Source organism: Xylocopa sonorina, chromosome 15, assembly GCF_050948175.1.
Source record: "Xylocopa sonorina isolate GNS202 chromosome 15, iyXylSono1_principal, whole genome shotgun sequence".
NCBI classification, from domain to species: Eukaryota; Metazoa; Arthropoda; class Insecta; order Hymenoptera; family Apidae; genus Xylocopa; species Xylocopa sonorina.
The window spans coordinates 5613660-5635517 of record NC_135207.1 but is presented as its reverse complement, the minus strand read 5'-3'; the positions used below and the strand labels follow the sequence as shown (position 1 = coordinate 5635517).

The 21858-nt window shown below is 50.5% G+C and overlaps 2 protein-coding genes across 2 annotated transcripts; both read left to right on the top strand.

The window, feature by feature from the left end:
* Positions 1–3303: 3303 nt before the first annotated feature.
* On the top strand, positions 3304–7961 carry LOC143430799 (uncharacterized). Its single transcript, XM_076907223.1, has 3 exons — positions 3304–3480; positions 6130–6207; positions 7053–7961. The coding sequence occupies exons 1-3, from the start codon at positions 3304–3306 to the stop codon at positions 7959–7961; spliced, it is 1164 nt and encodes a 387-aa protein (XP_076763338.1).
* Positions 7962–9611: 1650 nt separating this feature from the next.
* On the top strand, positions 9612–12398 carry LOC143430708 (uncharacterized). Its single transcript, XM_076907088.1, has 7 exons — positions 9612–9748; positions 10321–10424; positions 10577–10733; positions 11051–11173; positions 11460–11590; positions 11702–11978; positions 12062–12398. The coding sequence occupies exons 1-7, from the start codon at positions 9612–9614 to the stop codon at positions 12396–12398; spliced, it is 1266 nt and encodes a 421-aa protein (XP_076763203.1).
* Positions 12399–21858: the final 9460 nt, after the last annotated feature.

Here is a 21858-nt window from a genome sequence, read left to right as displayed (position 1 = left end):
AAAAGAAGGTCGGCTCGTGGACCCGTGGACGTCGGGGAAAGGAATGCTGGAGGAGACGGCCACGGATTACGGATCCTACGAAAACATCTCGCACCTACGGCGTCGGAGAAAAATCTTCGTCGGGTTTCTCGGTTTTGGGGTTGAAAAGTTTGGACGCTGGGCTCCTCCTCCAAACAGACGTGGACAATGGCCCATTAATGCGAAAATCCGGGGAAATATATTTCCGTTTGCGCGTCGAAGTCGGAGTAATGGGACAGAAAATTGTTTATTCGAGGATTTCTGCGTGATGGGGTTGAGGGACGAACATTTTAGTCTTCCTTTTCTCCATCTCTCCATTTATTTTAATTGCAACATGTACAAAACTGTTTCCGAGATGTTATAAAACATATGGTACATTTTAATTTTGTATAAAAATACACGAACCATATGAAACTCAAGGTATCTTAAACATTCTGAATAATGAAAAGTTCTTACATATCTTTCCTAGACGACAGCGCAGAACAAGAGGGGCACTGAAACATTTTTCATGTTGCTATCGGAAGCACCCCACTATAAACTCCTGACGTTTCCATTACACGATGCGACAACATCCCCGGGCTAACGAGAAGATCGATTCCATAAGATGAAACGTGCGCCGAATTTTGCTCTGCAGACGGGAGTACAAAAACGGCGATCATCCATTCGGGAAGCAGCGAGATTCCCCCGGGATTCTCCCCCGAGCTGTTGCGGTGTGAAAGCTTTAAATGAGTTTCTGGAATCACATTCGGCGCGTGCCGGATATATTTACTGCAAGCGACTGTTCGATGCATATCCCACCTATAATCGATGATAAATATTTGATTCGAGCGATACGGGCAGGGTGCGATCCAGGGGGATTCAATTTTCTTTCTCTCGAGCGTTACGTTTCGTTCTTCCATAATAAAACAGTTCCTCTTCTATTCTGTTCAGAGCATCCATTTTCGACTGCACATTTTTCTGAAATTGAACACAAGTCATCTCATAAAGTGAAGAAATAGCAGTACGATGATGTACATATACATAACTCAATTTTTGAAAGCACGGATTCGAGTTAGTCCAATTCTCAAGATCACCATTGGTACCAAATAAGACTCGTTCGTAGCGTGAACGCTTCGAAGGCGTCGTCGGGTCAAAGAAATCGTCGGCATCCCATTAGAAGTAATTTCACGATCGAGAAAGGCCGGTAGCCTTTGGACGGAATAGTGAAATCACCGACGCGCTCGACGACGAGATCGCCCTTGGTCCAGGTGTGAGAAAAGCCCGTGGCGCACAATAAAATGTCACTCGCCATTGAGGGAACGATTCGTCGCCGGAGCGCCACCCCTAAACGGTGCCTAGATGAATGGCTCCTCTATTCGTGGGCCTTTTTCTATTGGCAACCGGCACAAACGAGCGAGCGCGGATCCAGCGTGGCTCGACAACGAGGAGGCGAGCTCGCGCGCGAGGGATGCAACTTAGGCCCGTTTAACGTCATCGTATATTTCACCCCACAATCGGACTGCCAGACAAATACCCTTATTTGTACACATCCTGTGCATTGTGACGTGTATCGCGGAGCACCCAGGGAGCACGAACGACTTCCGGTGAATACGTTCCACCTCCCTATTCTTTTCTCTCTCCTATGCCCCTCGTTTCCATCTCGCCTCTACCTTTCTCCCGTTCACCCGACGTTCTTTATCGGTCGACCCCGTGCATTCCCCGCCTCTTCCTTCGCGTTCTATTTCTTGGTCCTTTTATTTTCGCCGAGCCGAGGTGGTGGGTGGGACGAGATCGTGTACCTGCCGGATGAAAACCATATTGGATCGTGCTACGAGAGACCGTTGATAATGCGCATCCCTCGAATCGCGATCATCCGACACCGATTCCCCCGCTGCCAGCCTCTTTCTTCCGACAGAGACGCTGGACGGAGAGCTCCGCAGGAAAGGACCGCGTTGTTGTTACCGATGACTGGGCGGATGTCGACTAATTGCGACCAAATTTCCCTGGACACCCAGACATTTTCCAAAAGGGCGGTCCGGTCTTTCTCTCCTCTGCGCGATGGTCGATTATCTGTTTCCTCGCAGACGAGAGGTCCTCGTTTTTCGAGAGGTTCCGTTCGACGCTTGCGATCCGCCCCGGAAGCGTATTCCAATACCGATCATCGTTCGAAGGAGGAAGTTTTCTTGGAAAAACGTATTCGTTCGTGTAGAGTTTCACGAGTTGCGTCGAGTTACCATGCACGATAATGTTGGCGCATCAAACATCGAGGATGTCGAAATTGCGTTTCGATGGAAGATAGATGATACATTGGCGACGGAAATTGCGAATAGCGCGGGGCTGCGCGAAAGAACGCGTCTATCGGGAAGTCACAAAGCGACGCGGATTTCACGATCGACCGGCGGCGAAATTTAATTTGTTCCGCGAGCAGTCAATTTCGGAGCAATCTTCCTCTGCATCCTCGTCTCTCTCCCCCGGATGGTTCCTCTGGACCATATGCCGGTGACCATACGGCACGTGGATAATTACAGTGAAACGCAACGCGGTTGTAACGCGAGGGCGGCTCTCCGTCGAGATAATATTCGCGACGACGGCCTGGGTGTAGGATACGTCGGAGAAATTCGAATCAGCGTTTGTCGAGCCTCTCCATTATTAAGTTTCCATTCGATTTTTATCACGAACAACTTTTTAAGAAGTCTGATCTATGTTTCATTAAAATCTATATATCTACAATCTTCTTCTACAAGAGTTTTGATTAGAAAATAAAAAGATCGTTTGCAAAATCAATGAAAAAACCTGTATCAGAATCGAATTTGTTTGAAACGAGCGAAAATAGGAGCAAAGGGTGTCGAGGAGAGAAAAGAAAAATGGCAACTCTTTTCGCAGTTTGGCCTACTTTGGCCAGCGAAATAATTCGGGCAGAAGGACGGTGATGCAGCGTGGTCGACCATATGCCGAGGGACGGTTCCAGCCTACGGATAATTACAAGGGATGCTACGCTGCCTTTAGGGGGTAGGGGCGAGCTGAAATTCAATGGTGGGGCGCGTGGCTACATAAGGAAGGTACCGACCTGCGAAGGGTCGCAGTCGGCTCGAAATTTCGGAGGTATAGGAACCTACGTCTCCGCTCGTTGCTCACGAGTACCACGCTACTCTGTTGCTCGTTCCTTCGCACGAACGTGGATCTCATCTGACTTCCGTGCAACAACGTTGTCGAGTGCACTCTCAAATACGATAGTGAACGCTGCGATAAAGTGAATCAGTGAGTGATTGATACGCTGCAGAAGGCGAAGTGTGATTTCGATCGAACATGGAGATTCCGTGGTTCCTGTTTCTCGTCTGGTGCGCCACGCTGGTTACCGGATTCGATCTTGGACCGATCGTAAGAATTGCTCAGTGTAGATCGCAATGCCTGAGGAAGCACACCGCCGAAGGCACTTGCGATTGGTACACGGGACCGCAGCACTTGCCGACTACTTGTAGCATGGTAAGCTAAAGTTTACGGTTCGTTCGTGTCCCGCGATGCTTTGAAAATTTCAAGCACCATGGATTCTTTAGTTTGTATACCTTTTCCCGAAAAGTGAACGGGATGAAAGTTTCGTAAGCAATCTCTCCGCACGTCCACGTTTTTCCCTCCAACCTTCTCTTACCGCGTCTCAAATAGAACCGGCTGGAGTTCGTCACGAAATTCCCGAGCACAGCGTGCGGCCAACGCGATACCTCCAACTTTAACGTGACCCTCTTTCCCAATTACCCGGACACCCTGCTCGAAACCGGCTGAAGGCACGTTCCGTTCAAGAGTTCTCCTGGAAAAATCAACAACCGCCGCTTCTCCGCTAGCGGAGCCTCCTGGTAAACTATAAACAATCCCCGACGGTGTCTCTGAGGAATCCCACGGAAAAATGTCCCCTGGTGGAATCCCCGCGAGTGCGAGCGCGGCTAGGTGACGATTCGATCGTCTGGAAATCTGATAGGGCAGTCCCAGCGACTCGGCACTGGCGATAAATCTTGCGCGTCGGTTTTATGGGGCGCCGTGGAAAATCATGGTGGTCCCCGACGTTCCCCACCGGCGTGGGGCACCCCTCGTCCGAACGGACACGTCGCAGATGGACAGATGGGAATCACGATTAACTCACGCACAATGCGGCGAACGTTGGGCGCGCGTGTGCGCTCGGGGCGTTGCTCATTTGGTGGTACAGGGGGGGTGTCCATTAATTTCGTGGAAATCGATGCCATCTCGCTCGCGTGTGTACATAAAGAGAGAGGACCGTGAGAGGCGCGCGTGTGTGCGCGCGTGTGCACGCGCGCGGAATATTATCGGGGATGAATCGACAATGATCCATTCAAATTTATGCCCGTGAAAGGAGAGAGAGAGAGAGTCCTCGGGACTCGGTTTCCCCAGGACGCATTAGAATAACGATCTTCTGGAGGAGGCGGACGCGCGGAGGTGGCTTAATGAAGGTCGCGCGCGGAGAACCCCCTCGGCGAGAGTTACGCCCGGATAATGACGATTATTCCTGCGTGGGGGAATCGCTTCGCTCGGCTTTGAACCGCCCTTTTCGTGAACGGTAATTGTTTTACTACGGACAATCGGCTGCGATGGGGGAGCCGGGTGATCGACCGATTGGAAACACGAGGGGACAGCGTTTTAAATTGCCGTCAGGTTGAGCACGACGCTCCGAAATGTCGTTGCGGCTACCCGGAGCCTTTGATGTCCGTGATACTCGTGGAACTCTTCCACTTTTTTTTTTTAGCAGAGTTGCGTTCAAAGGGAATTCGCACTGCTGAAAGTTTTAGGGTGAACATACTGTGACTACATGGCTGAGGCGTTTGGAAAGGGGTTGCGTCTGGATTTAACTCGTTCTTAGAGAACGTCGAGAAGGTTCAACTATTTTAATGGAGTATGGTAGCGATTAATGCGGTTAGACCAGCAACGGAAACGCGTCGCGATTATCGTCGCGTTTAATAGTAGTTGCGATATTGATCAAAGGCTGCTGAAACGAGGATTCTGATAGCGCAAATGTCACTGGCATCGGTCCCTCTATCAAATCTCATCGAATGCAACGATGATCGCGTCGTTATCCAGTTACGATCTACCGGGGGTCGTAAAAACCGTGTCCCCTCGTACGGGAAATCAATGACCGCGGCATCGTAAAGTGAAATAAACTGGGTAACAGGGGCCAGCGGACGCCTGCACGTCCTCTATCGATTCACGTCGTTCTGCCTTTCGATCTACAAGCCGACAACGACAAAGCGATCTGCTCGTATGCACTTCGCGCGACACCGCGGGTACTCGTACGTTACGCCCGCCATATCTCTTGTCGACCTCGTCCGCTTCTTTCGCACCGAGAAACCCGTGAATCGCGCGTTTACGCGGTGGACGAGATAAAAATCGTCATCAGGGAGGAAAGGGAACGGTCAGGGTGGAATTATCGCGAAGCTGTTGGTAGATGCCGATGTTGCTTTTTTGAAGGCGTCATTAGCGCGAAAGAGGGGTATATACCTACGGCGTTTCTACGAAGCAGCCGGACTTAGAAGGAACACATCTTGATGAAGGATAATCGGGAGGGGGGGACGAGGTAAAGGGTTCTCTCTTTCCCTCTCCGCCCTCTGTCTTTCCTTCGAAAAGAGGAGGAGAAAAAAGAGTTGGAAACAGGGCTCCACGAGAGACGGTACCCCAATAAATATGAAGACAACAACGACGGTGCCTGTTATGCCTGAAACAGGTTGGAGCTAATTCGGCCTACCTCCCTCTCTCCCCTTCTCGCTCCCTCTCTTTTCCTCTCCCTCTGTCTTTATCTTTCTTCCCCGTACGTTCCGTCTTTTTTTTTCTCCTGTTTCTGGTTGCGCACCCCCTTCCTCCCTCGGTCCTCTTCGCTTAAATCGCTCGATTCAACGGTCCAGCCGATGGTTCTTATTCTCCCTTTCCTTGGCCGCGCGTCGTCGTTCCCTCTTCATCCCCCTCGTGTACCATCGTTCCTTTTTACCCGTGCGTGCAAGAGCTTTTTGTTCGACGCTGAAACCTCCCCACGTTCGCTTCTTTCACGTGTGTACGTTGTTGTTTTTTCTTCTCTCTCTTTCTCTCCCTCTCTCCCGCTTGCCTCTCTGTTCAACCGCTCTTGTGTACGTGTTACAGTGCTGGCAGTACTGCGAGGCCCTCGAGAACCAGTGGGAGAAGACGAGAACCATTTGCGAGGGCGACCTGTATCTATATGTAAGTAAATTTACGGGTGAAGCAGCCTTTTGGATTAGGGGAGGTTGTACCGCGCAGAGAGAATTTTCGGCCCCTTGTTCGCGATGGGGAAACACGGGGGAACTCGTGTCGGGAGGAAATTGTGGCCTGTCTCGGGGCAACTTCGAGCTCGTTCTTAACTCGTTCTCATAAGAGGAGATTTCTGCGTACGAGGATTCTCGTAAGAGTGTTCCACTGAAACACCCGCGGAGCTACGCGTAATTTCTTCTTTTCGATTTCCGTCCTGAAATCTCGACCGTGTCCGAAACGGCGGAAAATTCGGATCGATCAAGCGCGAGGGTTAACTCTGGAAATTTCAAAGCCAACGGAAAGAAAGAAAGCGGTGTAGAACGAACGGCGACGGGACGAGAAGAAAAGGGGACCTTTCGATAAAGGGAGTTCCGCCGCGAAGACTTACGGGCTGGGAAAAATCCTTGGAACCGACTACCTGTCGATTTTCACGGAAGATCGAGCGGCTATGCCACGAGTCGTGTTCGAGTTCAAACTGTCCGCGTATCGACCCCCGCGCAGATAAGAATCTTTGTCAAATATTTGGGAAACGGTCGACTACCATGTTACGACGAATGTTTGAATCGATGGTTAAAAGGGGCGGTTCCTCGATTTTGGCTAGATAAAAAGGATGACTCTTTTAGGACGATCGTTAATTAGTGCCCCTCTAATGCACTTTTCGAATGGCTACCGGATAATCTCTGTTCTATAATAGATTTAGATAATATGGAATAATAGATTGTCTTCCATTCGTACGCGAATCTCTCTTTTCAAGAGAAATAGAAGAGAACGAAACTCACAATTGGTATCCTTTTCAGTGTCCAGCCTGCCAAACATCCTGCACTTTTCGCAAGACCAGAGTCGAAGAGAAGTATCTGCCCTCCATGCTATCAGCGCCCAAGAAGGCACCCATCACTCTGGACAAATTCGACGTCGCAGTGGTGATGCGCAAAGTGTACAAGCAATGGAGAGTCGCCGGATACTACACGGGAGACCGCGTTCCCAATCTAAGACCGGATACCTGGATCATCGTCGCGATGGAGGACGGCGTGAAGCATTACAGTTGGCAAGAATGGTTCCCAAAGCTGGAATCGTTGAGAGAAGGTGCTCTGTACGAGGCGACGATCTCCTGGAAGGATGTGCAAGCTCAGCTTCAGAAACAGAGATCGTTGGAGCAGGTTCGATTCAACAATCGCGTGAGACAGTTCTTCCTGGAGAAGTACGGCGAGAAAGTGCTCGCGGAATGGAGGAACCAGGAGGACTCTCAAATCTCCGACGAGATATTCCGCAGGTTCTTCTTCAGAAGGAAAGACGATCGTTCCGACGATTTGGAGGCCGACAACACACCATCGACGAGCAACGCTTACAACGACAGGGTGGATAAGGATCATTCAGGGGCGAAGGAATCGTACGTGGTGTCCTGGGAGCCCGAGACGGGAGGTCTTATGGGAAATCAAGTGACAGACTCGAATTCCGCGCAGATTTCTCTGCTGCCCGGGACGAAATACCTCGTCAGGATCGCCTCGAACGACGGGCCTGGCAGCTTCCCCATCGAGGTGGACACCAGGCCGAATTCCGTTCAAGCTAAGAGGATAGAGAAGACCCTTCAGGACCTGTATCCTTGGGACATCTACGCCGCCTGCGGTTCTGCGCTTCTTTTAGTTGTCATCCTCGGTTTGGCGAAGGTCTGTAGAAAAGGAAAGAACGTCGAGGCTGAGGAAGTTTGAAGAGGGCTGCATTTCGGCTCGACGAGTGGACGAATGTTGACGGGGGATCGTCAACATTGACAAACTCAGGGATATGTCCGTTCGGACGTGGAACGGGCGGATTCTACGGGTTGATTAAGGGAACCAGGCGTAAAGATTATCGTCGCTGGATTATCGTGACGCGTGGCTGCAGTGAAAATTGAATCCGTCGTCTAGTTCTCCGAACGGCGGTGTAAAAATTCTTCTTCCACGTAGACGTAAGATCGAACAACCTGTGTCGTGTAAAATAGTTTCTAAATGTGTGTACATGTCTTTACAAGAGTTGTTATCCCACAACGGCAATAGTTTGCGATTCCGTGAAACGTATGTATCGGAGAAATGTACAAACGGTGTATCCAAGTAGGGACTATGTAAGCGAAATATGTGTAGCAGCCGGAAGCTATCGAAGAGTGTACAGATTCTCGGATATTTTTGTATGTAATAGACTGTTAATTAAATAACTCCTTGCTCAACGCGTAACGAACAGACTGTAAAAGAGTTCCTATCACCGAGAAAAAAAAGAGAAAAGAGAGGTGTACGGCGCGGTTCGTGACGCCAGCCACTGTATTTATTTGTAAATAGTAGCTCGGAAGCCTGTACATAGCCCCTAAACTATGAAAATAAATTACTACTGAAGAAAGAAATCGTTTCCCGTCTGTAAATTATGCGTGAACAGAGATCCTCGTTAAAAGTAAATCCTGCGCTTCTAGATTACATTTTTCCGTAAATCAGCCGGTTTACGAGGATTTAGAAACTCGCGTTTCGCCGTAAGCGCCTTACGTTTTAATCTCGCCGGTAACCAGAACCTTAAATCCCATCTTTGTCGACGTCGCGTCTTCTTGTCTCTGGATAAAAATCGACTGACGAGGGTTTCCTAGGTTTTTTCATTGAATTTGGGAATGGGAACGGTCCGTCCTCCCGTATCGGATGGATTCAGACCAGATTACAGGAGGGGAGGAGGGGAATCGAATCCTCCGAACGAATCCTTTGGACACACCACGCGCAGGACTTCTTCTCACGGGCTGAAAAGATTCCCGTTACACGGCATTCGCGAGGTATAGATTCGCGTTCTCTCTTTTTATTATTTACACGCTTCGAGCGAAGGCCTGACCCATTAGCGGATCCGGATGCTCGCAGCTCGCGCGTCCACCGATTACTGTTTTTAACAGCCACGGGGGGAGAAGAACTGTTATTCGCGACAAAGGAACGGTCGCGTCGTCGTGCCTGGCGGGCATTTTACCGAAATTCCATCGCGGCGAACGTTTCACGGGGTCCTCCCGAGAAAGTTCCAGGAACGTCCATTTCCTTTCCGCGGCCGGCGGCGGACGCTCGCTCGCGCGCTCGCTCGCCTCGAAGAGGAGGTGCATTGAACTTTCCCGAGCGAATAATAAACTCGTCGCGAGCGGACAAAAAAGTAAAACGGGGAGAGCTCCTCCACGGATGCGTCGACGGCGTAGTTGGTACACACACGGTGTGCGTCGCACGCGCGTCTACCCACACCGTCGCAGGCGCCACCACCACCGTTCGAGGCCACGACGAAAAAGTATGCCGTGACCTCGAACAAGGTCCCGTTATCCAAGCCGAAGCCTTGGACGCGGTCGTCCTCAGTCTTGACTCGGGAGTCAAGCAAAGATGATACTTGTGCTCGCCTGTCTCAGCCTCCTGATCGGTCCCGGTGAACTGGGCAACCTGTACAATGGCCCTAACCTCGGTACCACCGCGGTTCTAGGGCTGGGCGTGCTGCCGTTTGGATTCGCGGCTGGACCCAGGTATCCTCACCAATTACACTTTTATTCGATTTTAATCAGCGATACGACTGCTATCAGATTCGCGGCACGGATCGTCCTCCACTTTCGAGAGATCCGTTCGTTCCACTTACCGCGAATTTTGGTTCCCGTTCGAGTACGCGCGGATTAACTCGATCGGACTCGATGGGTACGCGTTAAGTGGCACGGGTACTCTCGAACAGAGCGGAGAAAGGTGATCATAGAAAATAATACGCGGTGCACGATTATCGGGAATCAGATAGTGGAGCCGGGTTCTCGTGTCGCATGGTCAGCGCCCTGTTACTCTAATTGCGGGCTTGGTATCGATGTTATCTGTCGCTGTTCCCCTTGTTGTCCAATTATGTCCCGTTTCGCTGCTTATTCTACATATTTCAATTCCCTCGATAGTACAACTAATTGAAACTATACGTGCCATTTTCCTCCGATCAGTTACCTAACCGTTAACGTAACAGCGTCGTGCTCTCGTGCCTCGATATTGAATTTTACGCAATCTAGTGTAGAGAACGTCTGCGTCGCATGGTGGTTTAAACAAAGTCTCTTTGTATCCCGTTTAGATACGTTCCAAAATGGAAGAAGCAAGCCTGCGAGATACCAGCGTCTCAACATCCGAACTCGCACTACGTCTGCGACGAGGCTGGCGAGGTGAAGTGTCTGCCAGGTAAAGAAACCAAAAAAAGGCCAAAGACCGATGGAATTCGTCGCGAGCGTGGCGCAGAAAAGCGCGATGAAAATAAATGAGAGGCGAACCACGTTGACCACCAGACGTTGACGTGTTTGCATAATCGGTGTATTTTATTTTCGTTCGTTTAGGATGGACCGGCGATTTGTGCGACGTACCAATCTGTCGGAAGGGGTGCGACCCTCTTCAGGGTTACTGTCGCCGACCCGGCGAATGTCGTTGCAAATTGGGCTTCTATGGCGAGCTCTGCGACAAGTGCGTAGCGCTGCCAGGATGCCAGCACGGCAGGTAATTTTTCGTTACCCTTTTTACGTACTCTCGATGAATCGACAAGAGTGGAAGAGAGAGAGACTCTTGGCTTCGAACGAGTCGAAAGAGCGAGTCGATGGTTAACCCTAACAAAGAGTCGTGAAATAAATCGAGACCAATCGAGGCTATTACTCTCTTCCGATTCGGATTTCAACTTCGTTTTAACGCCGATAAAACGCGAACGCGAAACCTTTAGGTTAATTCCGATCTTTTGAACGCCGCGATCAGCAGAAGGGGCGGAAACAATCGCGTTCCACGGCATTCGAGCCATTCACCAGGCGAATTTTCACTTTCAGCTGTAACGTGAGCTTCGAGTGTTCCTGCGATCCCGGGTGGAAGGGCATGTTCTGCTCGGAACCGATCTGCGCCTCCGATTGTCTACCGAGCCAGGGTTACTGCGAGAAGCCCGGCGAATGCAGGTAAAGCGCGACGCGTAATGGCTGAGTAATGAGCGGTTATCAGTGCCGGTAGCGGCGGATCGAAGCAATGAAACCGCCCGTTTGCTCGACCCTCGTCCCATTAACGTTCGTAGCTGGTAATTTAGGGGAAGCGTGGAAGCTGCGGGAGACCGTCGACGAACGGGTTTCCCGTCGGTTCTCTCGCTTCGCCGCGATCGCAACGAGAATGTCATACAAGTTCCCTCGATTCCATTATCAATACAGAAAAAAGAAGTATTCGAACGAGTCTGAAAAATTTGCCTCGCAGGTGTCGACTAGGTTGGCAGGGCCCAAAGTGCAAACAGTGCGCCATTCTGCCAGGATGCGTGCACGGGACGTGTCAGGGACCATTGGAGTGCCGTTGCGAACCAGGCTGGACCGGGCTGCTCTGTCAAACGCGTAAGTTGCTCGCTGGTTCCTCGCCCTCGTGTCTGGCTGGAACGTAAACCCGTCAGAACTCTCTCGCGTCCCTCCGCCCTTCGTCGTCTCGAACGTCTCCTTTTTCCGCAGCGATCTGCTCGCAAGGATGCAGCCGCGAGCACGGCGGTTGCCGTCGCCCTGGCACGTGTAGGTGTCGCGTAGGCTGGACGGGGCCGAACTGCACCAAATGCGTGCCTTATCCTGGCTGCGTCCACGGTACGTGCAAACGGCCATGGGAGTGCCGATGCGAGCCAGGATGGGCGGGTGATCTATGCGACGAGAAGCTGACTTATTGCGACGAGAATCCGGGGATCTGTCGCAACAACGGCACGTGCATCAGCATGACCAAGGAGGACGGCAATTACAGGTAAAGCTCGATGGCTTTGACATTGTTCGCGCGGTTAGATCGGTCAGTGGCTGGTAACGGTAATCGTAAACGCGTCGTTGCAGATGTACCTGCCCGTTGGGTTACATGGGTCGTCAGTGTCAGATCAAAACGATGGTGCCGTCGACGGAGCTGGTCCCACCGATGCCGGACGAGAACAGCTCGGCGATGAAACCGCAGATGGTAATGGTAAAGCCGGAAGTGAGCGGGAATCCTCAGAGCTTAGACGAGAAAGATAAGAACAGCGTGAAGGACGAGGAACAAACGGTCGAACCTCTCGGGCCAATCGTTATCACGGATCCACCTTCGACTATCGACCCTGCGGCGACCGTGGGAAAATGGCCAACCGAACCACCCACGGAATTACCGCTCACGGAAAGGGATGACGAGAACGAAACGTAAAAGGGACGAGCCCCGCGCAGACTGCTCAACGATATCGTTATTTATTTAATATTATTTAATTTATTTATTTATTCCAATCGAGAAATCAAATTACTCTGTAATCGCGTCCATCGTTACAGTTAGAAGAGACAGATGTAATCTGGATCTTATCTTTCTGTCGTTACTCAGCGAGACGTAGGTTAAGCGATCCTGTTCTGTAACTCCGTCACGATATATCAAAATATAAGCGTGCTTTTCACTGAAAGAATGTATTCCAATTTAATCTCGAATGCAAATTCGAACACGAACGAGTTGAGATTCATGGGAAAGCCACCCGGAAATCGATGCAGCATTCTCGAGACATACGTCTGGTTGGACCGGGGATTTTCATAGAGAGCGGGGCCGCCTTCCTCCTATCGCCGACAGTCGACCGTTGCCTTCCAGTGGCCCAACCGCTGCGTAAATGGTACTTGGATACGTGAAGTACCTCCGGTGTTCGTACACCCCCGGTATAAAGCGCATATATAAACATACCCGTGGAACGTAACGCTCGAACGGCCGCGCATTCGATGTATCGCGATGCATATTGCACTGCTCGCGTGTGTCGTTACCCGTCGACATGCACACGCGTCCAGATCGGCTGCCCACGTAATCGACCGTCCGAGTCTCGTGTCTCCTTACGTAACGTGGCACATTTTTATCCCAGGAACGTGCGTCACACAGGAGTCCAGGGAAATTCAGCACGTCGAGCCAGCTGAACCGTAGCTAAAGCCTGCGAGCCTGGAACGACCGGACTTTCGAAGCGGCACTGTGGAATCTTTAAGGCAAGCGCTGAAGTTTTCACGACGAACCAAGTTTTCAGAGTATCGAACGTATAAATTCGTCGAAATATTCAGTTGCTCTTTGAGAATCGTGTTTCTTGCTTGTGAGTGCATCGCTGTTGAAAATTCGTCGAGCGACTCGTCGACGATCGACTAAATTTGGATAGCAATAACGATTCCTAGAAAATTCTTCGATCCCTCGATTAGTAGTACGCAGACGTTTATTATATAGAACAAGAGCATCGCGAGAGTTGAGACTTGTTTTGTTATGGTAATAGAGAAAAGAAAAAGCGACGTCAAGGGGTGGCATCGAGCATCGTAATTTGGACTGCGGCCTGGTTACAACGTTTCGGCCCATTTATATGCCGCACACGGCCAATCCATAGATTATAAAGCAACACTCTCTCGACCGGTTTTCACGTCGTGGCGCACACTATCGATCGATATGTTGCACGTCGCTCGATCGACTCGATTCCTCCTTAGAGAGGGATCGAGTCTTTAAATTTCATCGAGGTCTCGCTTCCGGTCGCGACTCCTTCCCTCTTCCCGCTTGAACCTCGCGTCTGCCCTCGCACTACGTGCAACAGATTTATTCTATCATTTATATGTTAATCGTCTCAGTCGGAGATAGGTGCAAAGTTAAGGCGTTCGAACGATTAAACTTCGAGGGCTTCGTTTCTTTTGCAACGCGTGGTGTCGTTTTTCTGGTTCGTTTCGTCTACAGACAAACGCTCGTGCTCTCGTATCGTCGTGCTTGTTACATTTTCAAACCCAAGTCCTAGTCCCAACGCGCCTGCCTCGAAACTGCACGGTTGGACTCGAGTTTCACGACTGACGCTGGAGAGATAATCTAACGCTTTACTTAAAATATTCATACGAGCGAAACTCTGGCTGCGACGTCGATGAAATGCCACGGTAATGCCCGTCTTAAAGTGTCCGGAGAGCGTTCGAGAGTCGAGAGCGTGCACGCGAGTTAAGGATGCAATTAAACGGGCGAGATAAAGGAGCGGCGATAATTATTACTCGTTGTGACACTTACCACGCTGCCCGTTCGTCCATCATTACTGCTAGCCTCGTTTCCAGACAGTTGTCCTTACGCAAATACGCGGTTTAACTACCAGCCAGCCGACGTGCACGCGCAGCGGGAGAAAAAACTAACCGTGTCCGTTTTGTTTGACCCGCAGCCTTGACGGCAGCGGTGGTATCGTTATACTCTTTTAGGGAGTGATTGAAATTGGAAGATTTGTTGTTTCTCGGGCAGCCTTCGGCTGGATGAATTAGGAAACGGTTGAATTTAAAGGCACTCGAAGCTCGACAAGCTCGTTGCAATTCATTAGCCTACTGTTCGTCTAATGATCGGGACGGGGCATTAAACCCGCGGCTCGAGATAATTGGTAAATTTATTCCGGCGCTGCTCTGGCCCCCCCAACCCTTTCGTTGTAACCGCTTGGCAGGCTGAAAGCGAAACAGTGGTAATAAAGAATAAAGGGATGCCCGTTCCGTTCGTTTAATGGAATGATAGGAGCAGTTTCAGAAAAGGCGTAAATCGTTGAGCGATGACGACGCAGCCCCGACGTTCTTAGAAGGACGATTATCAGAGCATGCTAAAAGACAGCCCGATCACTGGACGTGCTTCATTAGCCACGATCAAAGAAGGATCTCGTACCTGCAATCCAACGGCGCTGAGTCAGTCGTAAAATTAGTCAACGTTAACGAAGGACGGTCGCCCCGTAAAACCATCCGAAATTTTAAGTGGCGCTCGATTGATCCTGCGATCGACCCTTCAACCCCCATTTTCAGCGCGGACCGTTCCTGATGAATTTTTATCGCGTCTCGGGTCCCTCGATAGCGGGCCACGTTTCGGAGAAACATTTCCACAACGTTCCACAACGCTGGATCGCCACGATCGAGAGTGAACGAGATGATTGATGAACGACGAAAGGAGTCGGAGAGAAAGGTACCCCTTGGAACCGTGGATGCATGGGATTCCTCGACACGCGAATTGACCGCGCGCAACGGCGATAGTCGGCGAAAAATCCGTGGTATTCGTAATCAGGCGATTGTAGATCGTTTGAGGTTAACAAAGACACGCCCGCCGGTGTAATTTAACTCGAACCGGGTATCGAAAGGAACTCGATGGTCGTTTCCTGCTTTCTAGTACGAACGCTTTCGCCGTTGACCATTATTCGAGCCGATATCGAGGAAACTAGCGGCGTAACGTGCATCGTAACGTTACACCAAACGAAACAGTATCATTGTACGCGCAACAAACTGGTGTCTCTGCTGATTAGAAAGATCGCAATTTCGCTGGCGCGTGACGCTTGACGGTCGCGAGTCGAAACGGTGATAAATTTCGAACGATCGATCGAAACGCGATCGATGGTACCGATAACACGGATAGGCTGGTTTTGGAGCGAAACGACCCAGATTCTGCGCCGCGTTCGACGGACTCGTACGCGTAGCCGCAGAAAAGCGTGAACGCGAGGTCCGTTCAAGCCTTCCTCGCGTGATCGATGCTTCGCTCTTAGGATCGTTTCCATCGACCCACTCGATCGTACGCACCGACGAAGCCCCTCGTATCCGCCAGACCAGGCGAAACACCCGTGAAAGCACCATGATCTAATAAACGATACCAGCGAGCGTTTCTGCTTCCTCGAGTTTGGCCTGCGGATTGCTCAACGAGCTTGGCTATGTACGCTTTGTTTCAAGTTCCAACGAAATATCCTCGTAATCGTGTGGGAACAAAGAGGGAGGGGGGGGGAGAGGGAGAGAGAGAGAGAAGAAAAAAGTCATTGTGAGAGCGTGGTACGTAGAGTATCGCGGATCGTTTTCTGTAACGCGGGCTTCCAGGTGGAACGGAGAACAGGAAAAGTCGCGAGATCGTTCGAACGGAAGGGAGGGGCTGTTACGAGCGATTTCCCTTTCAATCGGTTCGCCCTTCGCCGTGCGGTTCTCGCGATCAGAAAATTCCAGATCCGCAATTGCACAAATGCGTCGCGCGAGCGACGGTCTCCGGAATGAAAATCGAGCGGGGGTTTATTCGGCTACGGGGCCGGAAGGCTCCCTCGTCCAGCTCTCTCCCCTCTCGCCCTCGCTTTTATCACTCTGCTCCGGGGGTCCGCTGAAACGTTCCCCGGTAAATAGAGGGCATCCGTTGAACGATCAAAGCGCAGCATGTAATTACGTTCCAGCGTGAGCGATGTAGGTGTGCGCTCACGGGGAACGTTCGCCGTCTGTGACGTACGGTTGAATTTTAAGTTTCACCTCGATCTCGCTGATTTGCAATCGCTGTTGCGAGATCGCCGTGGAATGGCAAACATTTTACCGATCTCCGCTCGATCGACGTCGATCGGAGCCCACCCGCGGAGGAGGCGCGAGCGAATCTTTTCCAAGACACGAGGAGGAGCCGCGAAGAGGAGCCACGAATGAAGGGGCCGTTTCAGGAATTAATTCACCGAAGAGGAAAGTGCTCGAGATAAGTAATGGAATGATTTAACGAACGAACCGTGGTAAAGTTCCCCTAATCGTGTATTTGACCCCGGCTGATGTTAATCCGTGGATCTCGTTTTCCTCGTTGTCGGCGCTGGTCGTATAACTGGTACCGTAAATGGTTCTTACGTAATTCCGCGTCGGTTATCGGGTCCAGGTATCTGTATTATGCCACGACCGGCTGCTGCGCTCGCTCCGCAGTTACAATCCATAATGCACATTGTGCATATCGCGGCGATACGCCAGGATGCAATGCGCTCCGTTAAGTAGTAACCATTGCGTTTCTTTCAGGGTCGTACGAAGAAAACGCCTACTGTATCGCGCGTGAGAATCGCTCGTCCGCTTTTTGTTCTTGCCGCCCCGCATTCAACGTTTTTATCGAGTAATTAAACAAACACGATGCAAAGTAATTGGCGGTGCCGTAAATTTAATGATACGGATCGTAGTCAAAAATATTTGCGAGAAATTGGAATCAATTAAATCAGCTGGGTCGTTGAATGATGGATAGATCCGCGAGTGGTTATGGCCATAAAACTATGGCAGCGGTTGGACTTCTCATCAAACGGGACGCAAACTAGCTTCGTTATCGTGAAACCTCGCATGCGGCAGCGCAACGAGCCTGCGTAATCACCGGCGTAATAACGAGCGAGGTTGATTTCTTTTTTGATTTATCGCCAGGCGGTCACTTGGACAACTCCGCGCGATTGTAGTTATTGCGTAAACCATCTCCGCACGAGAAAACGACAAAGTAGAATCGGTAGAAATTGCCCCCGCTGCCGATTAGGCGAGCCACGATTTCGATCGATCCTTATCGATTTACGGCTGCGTTCCCCGCGAATTTTACTGCGTTCTTACGTTAACGTTGCGACACGGCTTCGATGTGGGGAGAACGCAGCGAATTTCCCTCATTTCCAACGTGCATCGCCGCTTTCCAGTCGATCCTGCGTGCCATCGCGCGCGATCTCTTTCGAAACACGTCGAATTCAACTGGTATCCTTGAATCGAGCCGCTTTTCAAAATCGCGGAGTGGGATCGATAGCGGTGTCTCCTTTTGATTTCTTTGTTTCGATCAAGGACGCTAAACGAAAGGCACGCGATGAAAAAAGTGTGAAATTAACGATGTGTCGCGCACCGGTTTTTACGAATCGCCGCGGTTTTCGATGACACGTCCTCGAGCGTATACAGTTTAGCGTGATGCAACTTGAAAACATTCCGCTCTGCTAGAGATCGCTCGTTTCGCAATCGTCCGCGCGTAATCGCGAACGAAAAACGAATAAATTGCAGATCGATTCCCTCGGCGCTGTATAATTATCGCGGTATTGAATTTTAGTAGCAATCGAGGACTAATTTAAAACCTCTTTGTAGCAATTTCCATATCAAATACCACCGCGTAACGAGGTAAATCAGCCATGCGCATCCTCAATTTGAATTTACGTACCCGAGAGCCAAGTGCGTTCGTTTTTTTTTTTTAAATCGATTCGTATACATCACAGATTCTTGCTCTCTTTTCGTCTGACGGTGGATCGACTTCATTTTTCGATCTAACTGCCGTGGCGCAGACTCGATCCGCTCGAATATAAAAATCCAAGACATCGTCGCGTTCGTTATTACTCTAATTACCATTTTTCAGTGGTGCCAACGCGCCGTTTCGTAATTGTCCAACGAACGGGCGCCAAGTAAATAAATAGCCGGTCGCGTTCCCCGCAAAAAGCCCCGATAAATCTTCGTCGGGAAAGTAACAGGCTTCCCGAGACAGTTTTGCCGCGGTTCTAGCCATCGTTTATTCGGCGAGGCAGCTCTCATTGTGAATTCCTGGTCGCACGGTTTGCATGCGTGCACCGTCTTGCCGTGGCTTACCCGTCGAGCTGCGAACGATTAACGTGCACGGTCGCTTCTGTTGCTTAGCGTGTACCGATCGCCGCCGTACCCTTCACCGGATTCCGATCGGATGCAGTTCGTGCCGGGATATCGTTCCGTGGGATCACGATCGCCCCGTCGTGATATCGCGACCAATAATGATCTTAAAGGAGCAACGAGGAAAAGAAAAAAAAAAAAGAGATAAGAAAAGTGTAATTGGCTTCCGTTGAAACAACGCCGAGCTATTATTCGATATTAGGTATCGTCGGTTCGGTTCCCAGGTAGTCTCGCGAGCTCTGATGCTGGATATCGATCGATAGTCCTCCGATCTATCGGAGAACACGCTGCGCAGAACCAGCGATTAAACGGGTTACTCTGTTCGTCGTAATAACAGTTGACCCAAATAGCTTGATAGGAGGTCAAGAATATGAATATGAATATAAACGTCACGCTTTGACGCACGCGGGGCATTCCTCGCGTTCCTCCCGCGTGCCGGGATTTGCAAAGCTCGGTCGTGACAACCGCGATCGCGTCGAGCGATCGTTCCGTGCGTAAGCTCGTTGCGTGTTTGCTAATTACGCGATCATATTCCGCGCGCCAGTTTCGCGCCTATCGCCGCCTACCATCGACGAATCCGCGGACTCTATCCATGTTCGTCCGAACGAGCTGAATGGAAACATCGTTAGGAGTCGGCGACTGCGATTGCATAAGCGACACCTTATTCGAGCGTGCACGCTCGCGCAGATTCTTTTCTCGCGGTCGCTCTCTGGCGAGAAACGAGGAACACGCCAGCTGGGTATGGAAAAGATACTCGAATTATTGGCTTCCTTGTTCGATACGCCAGCTGGTGTCTCAATAGGCGCGAGAAACTGGTAAGAGAGCAACAAGGGACGCCTGTCACGCGACGTCGATCGATCTTGAGCTCTCTACTACACGGGTACAATTAGACATTGTTGTTTGCCGAGCAAAATGGCTACAGCGATGCTGTAACGCGGCGCGAGGGCAAAATCTTAACGACGATTCCGTAACGGCAGCGTTAATTAACTTGCGAGCTTTGCACGCGATCCGGCGATGGTAACGAGAGTGTCGATTTTCGCGACGAGGCTGATCGCGTCGATCGGGCGTACCGCGGGAGCGACGCGTGGAACAGTGGAAATGGCTTTGAAAAACGTTCATCCAGCTCGCGGATGCAAGTCTTCGCCTTTACGAGCGAAGGATAGCTCGCTCGATGGCGGGCAACGAGGTAGACCATTAGCCGGCGTAACGATTTAAATCTCGACACCGCGGCATAACCGTACGAGCGTGACCGATCTACTTGCATATCTCGCGTCGCTTTGCATACCGGCGGTAATTAGCTGGTGTTCGATTCGAGCACCACGGGAAAAGCTGTCCCCGGTCGAGCCCAGGCGAGCCTCCTGACACGCGACGAAAAGGAACCACCTTATCCGATACACTTACCTCGTAAACTCCAGTATTTAACGCGGACCCAGTTTTTCGCAGCCCACTTTCTAAATCTGCGTGAGAACGAAATCTACAACGCCGCGGAAATGTACGGGGTGGCCCTTAGAACGCGGGACAGCTTTCGTCTCGCGCGATCGGACGCGATCCACGCGTCATCGAGCCTCGCTCGATATTGGAGAACGCGGAACGCGACGGGGGCTGAAACGAGACGCGGTGGTTCGACGTTCGTTGCTCTGCGACGGGTGCCACCGACGGTCGCGATCGCGGTTTGTTTTACGAGACGCTGTTACCTTTCAGAGAGTCGCACGGAACCGGGTAATAAAAACTCGAGCAGCTCTGGAATATCACACGGTATACATGTATATGGGTTAATCGGCCGGACGTGAAACAGATAATCAACACGCGTCGTGGATACGAGGAAATCGTACGTACTCGTTTTGCAATCTCGCCGTATGTAAAGTTAATCGTATAAATTTCACGATGATTACCTGGCGTCCATCTATCATTCTCATTTCTGCGATACACCCAACGGTGTATGATTTACTCGCCGCGACGCTTCGACTCCCATCGATCACAAATGGACGATCTAAACGCGCGATTGATTACCCTGTTCGCGAGAATGCTACTTTTCCACGATGAATTTTCAGGATGATGCTGAGATAGAAGTAGAGAGAGAGAGAGAGACCTTGCTGCATCGAGTTAACATTGATCTTGAAGAGGCACAGATATTCCAGTCCAGCCGTTTATCGTTTCCATCGGCTGGCTCGTATCCGGCGGCGAAGCCAAGATCATGTAATCCACCAGGAGGGGAATTACCGACGGCTCGAAACGCCCGCGGCGGCTCTTCGTGGCTTGTATAACTAATCTTCATGGTCTGTGACCTACCGCAAGAAGGTCTCTGCCATGGTCGACGTGAATTAGCGCGTTGGCTAAGGCGGTCGCAGTTAGCCTTGCTATTGTTCCGTATCGCTGCTGGTGACCCACCAACGTCTAGCCAATGGAACCGTCAACAGGTTTCAATCTTGGAACGGACAATCGGCCGTTGATAAAAGTATGCTGCGCATGATCGATCGATCGACTGCTTCGGATACTTGAAATCGGCGTGTCACTTCTGACGCTGCCACTCGATGATCGATGCGCAACGAGGATCGTCGATGAACTTTTTCTAGCATTGCTCTTACTTATCCTCCGTTTTTTTAATTGTATAAAGATTGCGTTACTCTATTCAAATATGTAGAAACGCACGATGTGTAACAAAATGGAGACATTTCATCTTGTCATCTCGTGATGGAATTATTCTTTTCTAGATTTATTTGTAAGATATTCGGTAAATTGTTGGTGATATATGTGTGTCCATTAATTAGGTAAATGTTTTGGCGTTGTTTTTGTTAACAGTGTACTTTTGCTGACGTTTGAGTGACAGCCTATTCGTGCCGCCGTTTCGCGGCGATTTAAATTGCTTTGGAGGTTTTTAATTGTCTGACGTAATTGTCTATGACTAACGCGAAAGATCCGTTTCGCAAATAAACTGGATCCTGTCTACACGGACACGTTGCCCGAATGTATCGACCTATTGAAACGGGCGTGCACGCCCATAGTGAAATTTCTCACGTATCGAGAATCAAGTGCCGTATCGTGCCGTACCGCCGGTGGTTCGACGATGTTAACGAGTTTGTTCCTCGTCTGTCTACGCTAGTCGTCTGACATTTTTCTCTCTCGCGTTGAATTTTCGTTATCCGAACGAAATACCTCGTCGAGCTTCTGTTCCATTAAAATGCAATATCGTTAATAGCTTTCGCGGAGTTTCAGCAGAAATGTGAGATAAAATGTCTGCCAATACCGGTTTTCAAAAT